The sequence below is a fragment of the Cololabis saira genome, chromosome 4 (assembly GCF_033807715.1).
Source record: "Cololabis saira isolate AMF1-May2022 chromosome 4, fColSai1.1, whole genome shotgun sequence".
In the NCBI taxonomy this organism is placed as follows: Eukaryota; Metazoa; Chordata; class Actinopteri; order Beloniformes; family Belonidae; genus Cololabis; species Cololabis saira.
In genome coordinates, this window is record NC_084590.1 from 25,695,042 (window position 1) to 25,707,678 (window position 12,637).

At 40.7% G+C, this 12,637-nt stretch overlaps 1 protein-coding gene across 3 annotated transcripts in view; it reads left to right on the plus strand.

The window, feature by feature from the left end:
• Window positions 1-12,637, plus strand: part of LOC133441696 (F-BAR and double SH3 domains protein 2-like) — a 95,562-nt gene that overhangs the window by 78,676 nt on the left and 4,249 nt on the right. For all 3 annotated transcript variants that reach the window (XM_061719261.1, XM_061719262.1, XM_061719263.1), the window contains 8 exons: window positions 1,324-1,413; window positions 1,649-1,711; window positions 5,809-5,943; window positions 7,872-7,955; window positions 8,099-8,276; window positions 9,143-9,363; window positions 11,999-12,191; window positions 12,279-12,367. In XM_061719261.1, coding sequence (XP_061575245.1) covers window positions 1,324-1,413; window positions 1,649-1,711; window positions 5,809-5,943; window positions 7,872-7,955; window positions 8,099-8,276; window positions 9,143-9,363; window positions 11,999-12,191; window positions 12,279-12,367 — 1,053 coding nt within the window. The remainder of the gene's footprint in view (window positions 1-1,323; window positions 1,414-1,648; window positions 1,712-5,808; window positions 5,944-7,871; window positions 7,956-8,098; window positions 8,277-9,142; window positions 9,364-11,998; window positions 12,192-12,278; window positions 12,368-12,637) is intronic.

The window sequence follows — 12,637 nt, forward strand, 5'->3', positions numbered from 1 at the left end:
GCTGAAAATTGATTTTTAAGGAACACTGCATGGGTTTGCAAAGGCCAGTATTTTAACATGTCCCTCTTGGTCTGGTATGTTCAGGGTCCGGCCGTAACAGCGAATGTTGTCGGAGCTGTGTGGGAAAACGGGAAGGCAGGTCTTTGCTGATCAATGAGTGGTAGTCTGATGAGACGTCTCTCTTGGGGGCGAGCTATCATTTATCAATCTGCTCTGTCAGCACTCGTGAGAGAGGAAAGAAGCAGGTAGTGAAAGAGGAAATTGATGTAAAGAGTGAGAGAAAGCGAGACTGAATGTGATTACCAGAGCTGCCCCGCTGAGGCTTTAGTTTTATCGCTTGGTCTCATCAAGAGAAATTACAGTACAAACCAGTGTATGCAACTCATTAGAATTAAACACAGTAAGTGATAAAGATTTCATGTAAAGGATATATGACACAGGTCCATCATATTCTCAGGGTCAAATTAAAGCGGATGTCCTTCTGCAGCTGTCAGGCTAAATACTAGAGGTCACTCAGGCAAGGCAAGTTTATTTGTAGACCACAATTCAACAACAAGGTGGTTCAAAGTGCTTTACAGAAACATTAAAACATCACATAGTAAACATTTGAAAACATTTATAAAAAGCACGATTTAAAATTTAAACAAAAAGAAACAAAAAAAAAAGCATTCGATAAAAATAGTAAATAAAATATGAAAAAGTTTTGAAACTCAAACTTAAAATTAATAGTGCAGATTTGGAGCTTTATCCAAATGTACCTGTGAACTGGTGTGTCTTCAACCTGGATTTATAGAGTGTTTCAGCTGATCTGAGGCTTTCTGGGAGGTTGTTCCAGACATGTGGAGCTTAGAGGCTGAAAGCAGCTTCTCTGTGTCTGGTTCTGACGCTGGGAACTGATAAAAAGACGGATCCAGACGACCTGAGGGGTCTGGAAGGTTCATACTGGGTCACGAGGTCACTGATGTATTTTGGTCCCGGACCATTCAGAGCTTTATAGACCAGCATCAGAACTTTAAAGTTTATCTTCTGACAGACAGGCAGCTAGTGTAAAGACCTCAGAGATGGACTGATGTGGTCCACCTTTTTGGTCTTAGTGAGGACTCAAGCAGCAGAGTTCTGAATGATCTGCAGTTGTCTCACTGACTTTTTAGTTAAACCTGTTTGAATCACATTTTTTATAGGCTACATGTATTACTTTTCAATCAATAGGGGAAAAAATGTAAATATTGAATAAGCAAAATGGTAAGTTATAAAAATGATTGTTTTTAAATTGTGTTGGTCAGTGATGTATTTTTAACATTCTTGAAACATTTTTCCCCGAAGACAATAAAGTTGAAAGCTGAAGCTCGCTTGGATCTTCTGCGGCAAGTTGGGGTTGCTGTGGATACGTGGCTGAAAAGCGCCATGAACCAGGTCAGTATTCTCTGACAGAGGTGGAAAAACCCCACACATTTCATATATGTGTGTGTCTGTGTTAGTGTATGCTAGCATCACCGCTCTGGCTGACTTGTGTGCAGACAAGCGTGAAGCACGTGTGCGTATAAAAATCCTTACATATATTAACTCTAAGTGATGTAGTACAGTATGTGTGTCTATGAGTTTCTGTGCAACACATATTTAAAGTCCACAATCTCCGTGCATGCTGCAGGTGATGGAGGAGCTGGAGAACGAACGCTGGGCCAGCTACACTTCCCATGATCCCTCACTGTCGGTGAGACACACTTCCCGTCACTCACTGCCTGTGCGGCTTTTTTTTCTAAAGTTTTTTTGCTTTGCCAAGTCAGCAGGAGTTAAACTGTTCTCAAAAAAGTTTATTTATAAAAAGGAAAAACAGGAATTTCAGTAGAAATTCATCTGAACAGGAAATTCTCATGAACAGAAGACACTCGTCACACCTTCCTTCATGGGGTAAAAGCCTGTAGGCTGCCTACTGTAGGCAATCACAGCTTCAACAATGGAGGGCAATCCAAACAGGTTGTTTTGAAGGCTTTTTTCCCCATATTGTTTACTGATAAAATCTTGATAGGACAGCACATTTACCAAAGTATATTTAACTGGTTGAAATGGGAGTCTTTAAAATAGCTGTCATGAAAAGATGAAGCTGATTTCCCGTATATTTCTAAGAAAAGGTCTTCTGAAGTTTTCCTCTTCAGTCTTTTAGCATCAGAAACAGAAAACAATTCCTGAGTAAAGGAAAAGAGATTTTTTTTTTTTTTAAGCGATACGACGAGATCATTGATTACCACAATTTATTGTGCCTTTAACCTTCAAAATAAAAGCTCAAATATTTTTATAGAAAAGTGATGGATGTACATAAATATGAGGATATAAGAGTGAGTGTAGGCAGCATAGATATGCAGCTTTTGACAACAATGGTTGCATTATTCATTCACTCCATTCATACTTGGTGATGACTTGATACATGTGTAGCCACAGCTGCCCTGGGGCAGATAACAAACGAATTCACGTGTTTTATATTTTTTATGATGGTAATACATTTAATATGCGTGTTAAGTATGTACTTATGGACTTTTTGTCCACTTAATTCAGCACGTTCAAGCAGATAATTTTAAACTCTTCAGCATAGTAGCTCATAGTTATAGCCTTTTGTGTCTTCAAGATTTTATTATAAGTGAAAACCAATGAGCCTTAAATTGTTCTCTTGACAAATCAGCTCTTGAATGATGTAAATGATAAGATGATTGACCTCAGCCCAACAGCCTAATCATCTACTGGGCTAGTTACAGCCTCTTAGAGGGCTCACTTCCTCTGTGGTTTATTGATGGAGATTTCACACAAGTTGCTGCTTTTATTTCATGACACTTACCTTTAATAGCATGATAAAGTTACGAGCTGCAACCTTGGCATGTGTTCAGTCGTATGTATGTAAGTCAAGATTTTATTGTTACAGCACTTTCCTAATTAGCAGTAATAGTGGATTCTTATTTTTCTCGTCCTTAAAGGTACAGTAAGCAATTCTATACAATTTATAACCCAGAACATTTTGTCACATTTAGTGAACGTCTCTTTACCGTTACTGATATGTTGATATTTGTGTGAATATTAGACTTTACTAAAGTGTCCCTTTAATTATGCATAACATAGGCAAGGCAAGTTTATTTGTATTGCACAATTCAACAACAAGGTGATTCAAAGTGCTTTAGAGAGACATTAAAACATCACTAGTACAACATTAAAAAAAAGGCAATAAATTAAACAAAATGACCTAAAGTGCAGCCTTATTTGTTTATGTTACGATGTGCTTGTCCTCACTACAAGAACAAGAGACATGTATGTGTCTGTCAGTCAAAGGTCCCTAAACATATCTGGTCTGCTCCAATGGAAGCAATTGATATTCTGCCCACATGACATTGCAGCTATCAGTAGAGAAGAAGAGACTGAGATAGAGGGAAGAGGGAAGAGGGCAGAGAATGAAAATCTTGGAGGAGATGAATGGAAAGAAGCAGGAATAGTAGATGGAGTTGTGTACTGCAAGAAGGAGCGACAGGGAGACAATTACTGAAGGATGAGGAAGAGGGGAGATGCTGAGCAAAGAAAAGGTGGTGTGATGTAGTGGAGAGAGGGAGGGCTGAGACAGTGGTGTCAGAGCGATGATGCTAAAGCAAAATTGGATGCAGAGGTGAGAGATGTGGAGGGGGTGAGAAACGGAGCAAGACCACAGTATACTGCAGAATCTGTCATCTTTGGGTGGTACAGATATAAAACTGCACAAGCTTGTCATCCACTGACACTGATATTTCATAGTAGTTTGCTGTCTGGAACTTATATCTATTCACCAAAATAATTTGAATGATGTTATTTTAGCTGCATTTCCTTTTGATCTAAACTTTCATTAGCTGTAACATTTACTCAGGTGAGGAGAGGTGATGAATTCTTCTCATTGAGGTGCAGATGCCATTAAAAGAATAAACCACAGGAGGCACCAAGTGTATTCCAGCATCTAACAGCAATTTAACAAGCCTTGATTTTTATTGGAATTCTCTATGCTCAATATAAAGATTATTATCATTATTATTAATATTATCAAGTAGCACTTTGCCAGGTAGGAGCAGGTCAAGAAGGGATTGTGCTTACAAAGATGAGAGGATGGATGAATTGTGAATGTACCAAACAGGTACATAAAAGCAATAAGGAGACATCAGGCACTCCACTCAGCCTTTTCTTCAGCTCACTCCCAAAGCTCCCAAGCAGTCACTGCCTTCTTTACAATAACAGTTTCAAAGTCATTACCTTCAAGATCAATAAAATACGCCATTAGTCTGAATCTCAGCTGTACTGGTCACAGATTTTATTTTTTTATTACTTAAGTACAAATGATTTCACTACAGGGATGGATTGGAGTCAACCACAGCTATGTCACCAACTATTGAATCAATGCAGTACAATTAAGAAGTTATACACAAGTAACATGCATCTACCAAAAATGTGGCCTATCCTTTTAGTCTGAACAAAGGGAACTGGACTCCCTGTTTTCTAAATATCAACAATTAATGTGAGCAATCAGGTGGCTCCTTACAGGACAAGATCCCCCTTAGATGCTCTTTTACATGGGGAGTGTTGCGAGCAGTGGGGACAGAAGGAAAAGAGATAAGCGAGGAAAACACGGGCAGAGAAGTAGTAGAAAGCATATTGCCCTACAAAGAGTTTCACTGCAAAGTGTGTTTTACTTTAGTGGTCTAGTAATTGACGTAAATGCATACGCAATGCTGCAGAAAAGGTTTTAAGGCATGTGAAGATGCTCTCGTACAATGATGAAAAAAAAACAGACTACGAAGCAGCACGACGTCAGGTTGCTATAACATGACAGATATTTCATGGCTGCCTTTTTATACATAGAGACGAAAGACTTTTTCTGTGATGCAGCCTTTTGTAATGTATGTGGGTTTTTTTAACCATTCCCAGTAGAGAGCGTTGATAAATGAGCTGCTCTATTCATAGCATGTTTATAGACCACACCTGAAGGTTTCCCCCCCCCCCTCCCTACTGAAAATTGATTCTTTTATCAAAGGATAAGAGATTCAGAGTTTCAGAGATTAGCTCATATCCAAAACACACATCTGTTTTGTTGTGTGCTGGTGTAGAGTTTACTGTGTCAACAGAAATATGATGACTAAACACAAGAGCCTAGGAGCACACACACATATGTGCACACTCATTTGCCCAGGGCCAGGCCAGCTTGGCTGCGATGGATTTCTCCATTAGCGGGATCATATGATGTTCATGTGAAATTCACGTGGAACAAAAGAGGGAGGGGCTGTGCCATGTGAAACCTCAGTTACTCTACACCTGTGTCTGAGTTTGTGCAGAAGAACGGGACGGGAAGAAAACCAGTAAAGATCGGTTTGCAGGGCAAGTACAGATGCAGGAAAAGGAGACTGGTTAAAGTTAAATGTTAAATAGACACAACTTGCAGCTAGGAGAGTGGAAGCTGGGACAGTAACACAGCAAGAGCTTAAAAGCAAAGGTGAGCAACAGCGATGTTGATAGGAAAAAAAAAACAAATACCTGAGTGTAGCATTACTGAATGACAAAAAAAAAAAGGATTTGTAACTTCACATTTTCCTTGTGAAATTTTAACTTTTTTTTGACAATGTTGTGAAATCCTTGACAGGTCAGTTATTATCTGGTCATATATGTCAAATAATTAATCAAATTTAAAAGTGTAAACGGGAGGATAAGATGTTCCTTTATGCCTTTTTTAAAGCGTATGGATCTCTTCTTCATGGTTGTTGTATTCATGACACGGTTTAACTTTATCTTGATGCGGCTTTGTTGGTGTGTCAAAAGGGCACAGTGGACTTGGAGCGTGAAGAGGGCGAAGAGTGTGAAGAGAATATGGAGGTTTTTGACGACAGCAGCTCCAGCCCCTCAGGAACCCTCCGCAACTACCCGCTAACCTGTAAAGTGCTGTACTCATACAAGGTAAAATACAACACGCACACCTGAAAATCCACAAAGTTGTTACTTTTTTGTAGACACATGAAAACACACCTTTTACACAATAAAGTGTAGAAGAAATGACACCTTCTTATTTTATGTGTCAGGACAGAGTTATAAAGTCATCTGGTCCTTAACTGGACAGAAATACTGGACAGAAATGCAGAAGCTGTGTGTGTAAAATTTAATACACCCCATAAATGTAGACATTCCTTTATGGCCAGCTCTCTTTGGGTCCCACCGCAGTTTCAGTGAGGTCTGGACTTTTACCAGGCTGAACACCTTTATACTTTACTTTTTAAACTATTGTGTCACAATTGTTCCTGATGCGCTTGGGATCTTTTTCCTGTGGAATGATCCACATTCAACCAGGCTGTGGTCATATCAGTGACTGCACAAGCTCATGTGTCAGTTGTACATAACTCACCTGCATCATCACCTCTCCGACCTGTGTGAGCTGGTGCTCCTATGGTGCGTTTGGCTTGCATCCCACATGGTGCTGTACATTACCGGAGGATACCTCCATTTTCCAGCATTTCTGTCCAAAAGACAAAAGACAAGGTTTCTTCCCTCCTAAAGGGGAGTTTTTTCTTGCCACTGTTTGGCTTATGGTTTTTCTCCCACTAGGGGAGTTTTTACCTGCCATTGTTTATGTTATATTTATGTAATAATTGCTCGCAGGTCATGTTGTGGTCTCTGGAAAGCCCCTAGAGACAACTGTCGTAATAGACGCTATATATATATATATATATATAAAATTGAATTGAAAAAAATTAAATAAAATTGAAAGACAATCCTCTAGAAGCCTGTGGATTGTTGAGGCTTTCTGTTTGTTTTATTCAGAGTTTATATTTGTTTAGTTCAAACCTAAGCCATGCTGACTTGTTCTCTTCACAGAGAAGCTTTGTCCTGGTTCCAGCTCCTAGCAAGCCGCATTTGTTCCAGTTAGATTGTCATAACCTGTAACATTTACCCTGTAGAGTCCAAGATGTAGCTCCTATATTTTATTTTTCTGTCTACGAGCTTTCCAGGGTTTGATCTTTAGGCAAAGTTACTCAGACACTTCTTGGAAGATTTTCTGCTGGAGAATTACTCCAAAGTTTGTTTGTTTTTTGACAAGAGGTCTCATAACTCTCCTAGATTAAAGGACGACAGCTATTGGTTATCTAAGATCATTGCTGATACCTTTCCTCCTTGGCATTTATTCCAGCCAAAGCCTCCGCTTTTATAGAAGTGATCAATCTTACCCCTGATCAAGTGGATTTGAGTTACAACTTTAGCTGCTTAGTTCTGGTGGAAACTCATGAACTGGTGAGAAGCAGGTGATTTTCTATTACAGGACTGTCTCAGAAAATTAGAATATTGTGATTTTCTGTAATGCAATTACAAAAACAAAAATGTCCTACATTACAAATCAACGGAAATATTGCAAGCCTTTTATTATTTTAATATTGCTGATCATGGCTTACAGCTTAAGAAAACTCAAATATCTTATCTCAAAAAATTTGAATATTCTGGGAATCTTAAACTGTAAGCCATAACCAGCAATATTAAACTAATAAAAGGCTTGCAATATTTCCGTTGATTTGTAATGAATCCAGAATGTATTACATTTTAGTTTTTTTTAATTGCATTACAGAAAATAAAGAACTTTATCACAATATTCTAATTTTCTGAGACAGTCCTGTATATCCTGATATTCAAAACCTCAGAATTCATTAAGAGTCTAATTTCTTTCCCTTTGGACTGTTAGCACATATCAAATGACTCCTGTTATATTACAATGAAACATTAATCAGTTTGCTTTTGTCAGCCATAAAACTCTGAAGAGTGTTCAGACCTGTTCTCCACTTTTCCCTCTTAATTTCTTCTCCCTCTTTCCTCCATCTTTGTTGTTCTGCTTCTGCATACAGGCCTCTCAGCCAGACGAGTTAACTATTGATGAACAGGAGATGTTGGAGGTCATCGAGGACGGAGACATGGAGGACTGGGTCAAGGTGCTTAAACACAAGCAGGCACACACATATGAGATGCATAGATGTAATCTTATTTACACTTTCAACAGGTATTATCTCACCAGCTCTACCCTGCACAGTTTGGATATTCAAGCTTTTTTTTAATGTACTTTTTTTCCCTCCAGGCACGCAACAAGACAGGTCAAGTGGGATATGTCCCAGAAAAATACCTGCAATTCCCGACGTCCAACAGCCTGCTGAGCATGCTCCAGTCTCTGGCCACACTGGACGCTCGCTCCCAAACCTCGTCCAACTCAACGGAGCCGGAGCTGCATATCGGCTGCATCAATGGAGACACAAACTGTAAGTATTCTGTAAACCACTACATTTGCTACATTTGAATGCTGTAATTAAATGAACGTAGTTCATTCATTCCCCCCAAAATGAACCGTGATTGCAGAGATTGATTCTGAAAAGAGCTAATGTGGTTGTTTTCCATATTAAGGAGTAAAACAGCGAAGTGATTGTCTTAACCAGTTCAATAAAGCCAGAGTTTGATCAAATATAATTGGCCGTACATGTATTGAATTGCACATGTGGTTGGCAATTTATGGGAATAAATTTGATTAGAGAAAACCGGAATGTTGTACCCACATGGACACACATTAACTTACGAAGGCCACAATCATCAGTTAAACTTAAAATTAACTAAGCTGCTACACATGATCTTAGATTTAGAGTTCAGTTCAAGACGTATTCTCCAGAATAAGGACCAGGCCAACTGGGCCTCATTTATCTGCTGGAAAGTGCAAATGACATCTCAATAAACTATTTCACACAATGAAAAACAAAGTGCCTATTGATGCTACTTGATTATTCTAATAACAAAGCAAAAGGGGGAAACCAAAGGAAAACAGTGCTAGATTGCTGTCATGTGGTCTTTGATGTGGTTAGTAATCTTAAACAGTCATTTTGTCTTTACCCCTCCTTCCTAACTCGGCTCCGTCTGTGTTTGCTCTACTGAGACCCGGCTCTTAAGGCAAATCCTTTCACTGACAATAATGTCACATTCATATCTTGTCATCTCTCTCTCCCTCATTCCAGCGAAGCACAGCATTTATTTATAACAACAAGGGCGAAGCAGACTTAAAACCACGTTTCCAGGATAATTACTCCCTACTTGCAACACTAATTGCTTTCTCCCCATCTTTGTCTCCCTCTCTCTGCAGCCGTGTATGTCCGTGCACTTTATGACTACGATGGCCAAGCAGACGAGGAGCTCTCCTTTGTTGAGGGAGCCGTGATCCGTCTGTTGAGCCGCGATACTCAGACGGACGATGGCTTCTGGGAGGGGGAGCTGAATGGCCGGGTCGGGGTTTTCCCCTCTGTGCTGGTAGAAGATCTCACAGAAAACGGGGAGGGCTGCAGAGGAGGGGCACGTGACACACAGGTACGACAGCACCTGCGCACACAGGAGCAAGTCTCACAGGTAACTAGGAATGGGTGATATTTTACCGTTCACGATATACCGTCAAAGAAATTCCTCACGATAAGAATTTGTCATCTCGCGATAAAAACGATAAATTCCCCTTGATGACGTTTTTGTGTAAAGCGGATTTTTGGAAGGAAGGAAGGAAGGAAGGAAGGAAGGAAGGAAGGAAGGAAGGAAGGAAGGAAGGAAGGAAGGAAGGAAGGAAGGAAGGAAGGAAGGAAGGAAGGAAGGAAGGAAGGAAGGAAGGAAGGAAGGAAGGAAGGAAGGAAGGAAGGAAGGAAGGAAGGAAAGAAGGAAGGAAGGAAGGAACGAAGGAACGAAGGAAGGGAGAAAAGATGACGGGAAGAAGGAAGGAGAGAGCAGGAGGAAAGAAGGAAGGAAGGGAAAAAAGAAGGAAGGAAGGAAGGAAGGAAGGAAGGAAGGAAGGAAGGAAGGAAGGAAGGGAGAAAATAGGAAGGAAGGAAGGAAGGAAGGAAGGAAGGAAGGAAGGAAGGGAAAAAAGAAGGAAGGAAGGAAGGAAGGAAGGAAGGAAGGAAGGAAGGAAAGAGCAGGAGGAAAGAAGGAGGGAAGGAAGGAAGGTAGGAAGGAAGGAAGGAAGGAAGGAAGGAAGGAAGGAAGGAAGGAAGGAAGGAAGGAAGGAAGGAAGGAAGGAAGGAAGGAAGAAAGAAAGAAAGAAACGATAAATTCCCCTTGATGACGTTTTTGTGTAAAGCTGATTTTTGGAAGGAAGGAAGGAAGGAGGGAAGGAGGGAAGGAAGGAAGGAAGGAAGGAAGGAAGGAAGGAAGGAAGGAAGGAGGGAGGGAGGGAGGGAGGGAGGGAGGGAGGGAGGGAAGGAGGGAGGGAGGGAGGGAAGGAAGGAAGGAAGGAAGGAAGGAAGGAAGGAAGGAGGGAAGGAGGGAAGGAAGGAAGGAAGGAAGGAAGGAGGGAGGGAGGGAGGGAGGGAGGGAAGGAAGGAAGGAAGGAAGGAAGGAAGGAAGGAAGGAAGGAAGGAACGAAGGAAGGGAGAAAAGATGACGGGAAGAAGGAAGGAGAGAGCAGGAGGAAAGAAGGAAGGAAGGGAAAAAAGAAGGAAGGAAGGAAGGAAGGAAGGAAGGAAGGAAGGAAGGAAGGAAGGAAGGAAGGGAGAAAATAGGAAGGAAGGAAGGAAGGAAGGAAGGAAGGAAGGAAGGGAGGAGAGAGCAGGAGGAAAGAAGGAGGGAAGGAAGGAAGGAAGGAAGGAAAGAGAGAAAGAAAGAAAGAAAGAAAGAAAGAAAGAAAGAAAGAAAGAAAGAAAGAAAGAAAGAAAGAAAGAAAGAAAGAAAGAAAGAAAGAAAGGATAAATTCCCGTTGATGATGTTTTTGTGTAACAAACATGGCGGATCTGAGAGTCATTCTTATCGTCATTTTTATCGTTATCGGGATAAAAGCCAGAAATTATCGTAATACATTTTTTAGTCCATACCGCCCATCCCTACAGGTAACACACGCAGCAGCCGCTGCTAAGCTTGTTTTACAGTATGTGTCACAATCAGTAGATCTCAGATGAAGACAAGTTCCGTAGATTGCAACACTCGATGTCTTTATACCGAGCTAAGCCACGTATTGGACCTTATCAGTATTACTGGGGGTCAGAAATACCAAGGATGGAGTGTAGTCTGCTGTGCCGCTCTCTGCCCCGACTCCCCTCCCTTCCTGTCTGTTGTCTAGCTGATCTGTCAGCAGGAGCAAAGTTCACAAGCAGCGGATCAGAACAAGCCAGTTCCTGCTGCACTCCGATAAAAACTCTGGGTTGCAATCAGAGAAATTGGTCTTATCTGTGCCACAGAGCGCTGCCATATTTTGAAGTTCAGTAACAGGAAGGATACGGCCTCTCCCTTCCTCTGTGCCTGCAGACATAACACACAAGGAAACAACTTTTAGCATATTTCAAGAGTTATATGAGGTAAAGTGGTTAAGAAAAGCGACGATCATTCATGCGAGCAGTTATATTGTATATAGAAAGCCAGGGTTGTTTCAGTGGACTCTAAATAACAACGTATTAGCTTTTTGACATTTAATATTTTTTATAAATTAAAGCTACTATGTTTTCTATCAGCAATGAATTAAGTTGTTCATTACAATGTCACAACTCCACAAGGTGTCTACAAAGCATTTCACAGCCTGCAATTATGTTGTTAACATTCTCTTTTTGCTGTGAAAACAAGGCCTGGAACTATTTATTTAATCCTGCATAACACCACACAGATGATAAACAGGCAGAATACTAGCATTTATTTATCTTTAAACGAATGCTCACACCGTCGATAGTTCTTTAATGAAATGGCGCTAACACGGAGGTGCTGTTAGTGATGCTCAACAACCAGGTTCTCCATCTCAAATCTCTTTGGTGAAGATGTTACAGATACATTAATGCTATGAAGCCAAACTTGCCTCAAAGAGAGGATTGTATGTTTTTATTTTGATTATTTAAGTTTTATGTTTCAAAATGTGTCATTTTAAGTTTAATGATGGCACTAAGGTCGATGCTGTCATTAGTTTTATATCGTTTGTGTGTAATGGATGGAAATGTATCTGTGATGTCAACTGAGCTGGATTTCTCTCCCTTCTTTCTAGCTCTCTCCATCTCTGAAGTTGCCATGTTCTCTGCCACCTCTTCCACTTTACGACCAGCCTCCCATCAGCCCCTTCACCAGCCCAGAGACGTCTACCCCACCTCCGCTGCCACGCTCACCCTCCGCCGCACTTAACGGGGAGCATAAGCTTCCGCTGCCTGCCTCATCACACAAAGGACAGTTATCGTCTCACAGTAAGACACGCACAAAACAACTTTTATCATCTGTTGGGAGGGCTTAACGTGGCTCCTTATACTCAGTCTTTGTTTTTCTTGCTGTAGATCAAAGTTCTGGCAGGAGTCCCGTGTCTCCAGGATTTCCTCAGCCGCTGCGATTCACTCCTGAGGGAGGCCCCGGCAAACTACGACCTGTTAGTATCTATTTATTTAAAACATGTTGTGTGCAAAATGTTACCTTGATGGTATTAATGTACAGACATGGTTTCAGTAGTGCTTTCTTTACAGATTACATTTCAACAATCCAAACAATTTTCTGTAAAAAATAAATTAAAAAGGCACAAACGCCCCACGACCACAGCAAATAAGGGTAGATTGTTTTTGTTGGAGAAGTCAGTTTGAATATAATATGGCTGTAAATGTACATTCGTCAGAACATATTTTGTGAAATCCCAGCATGGCAG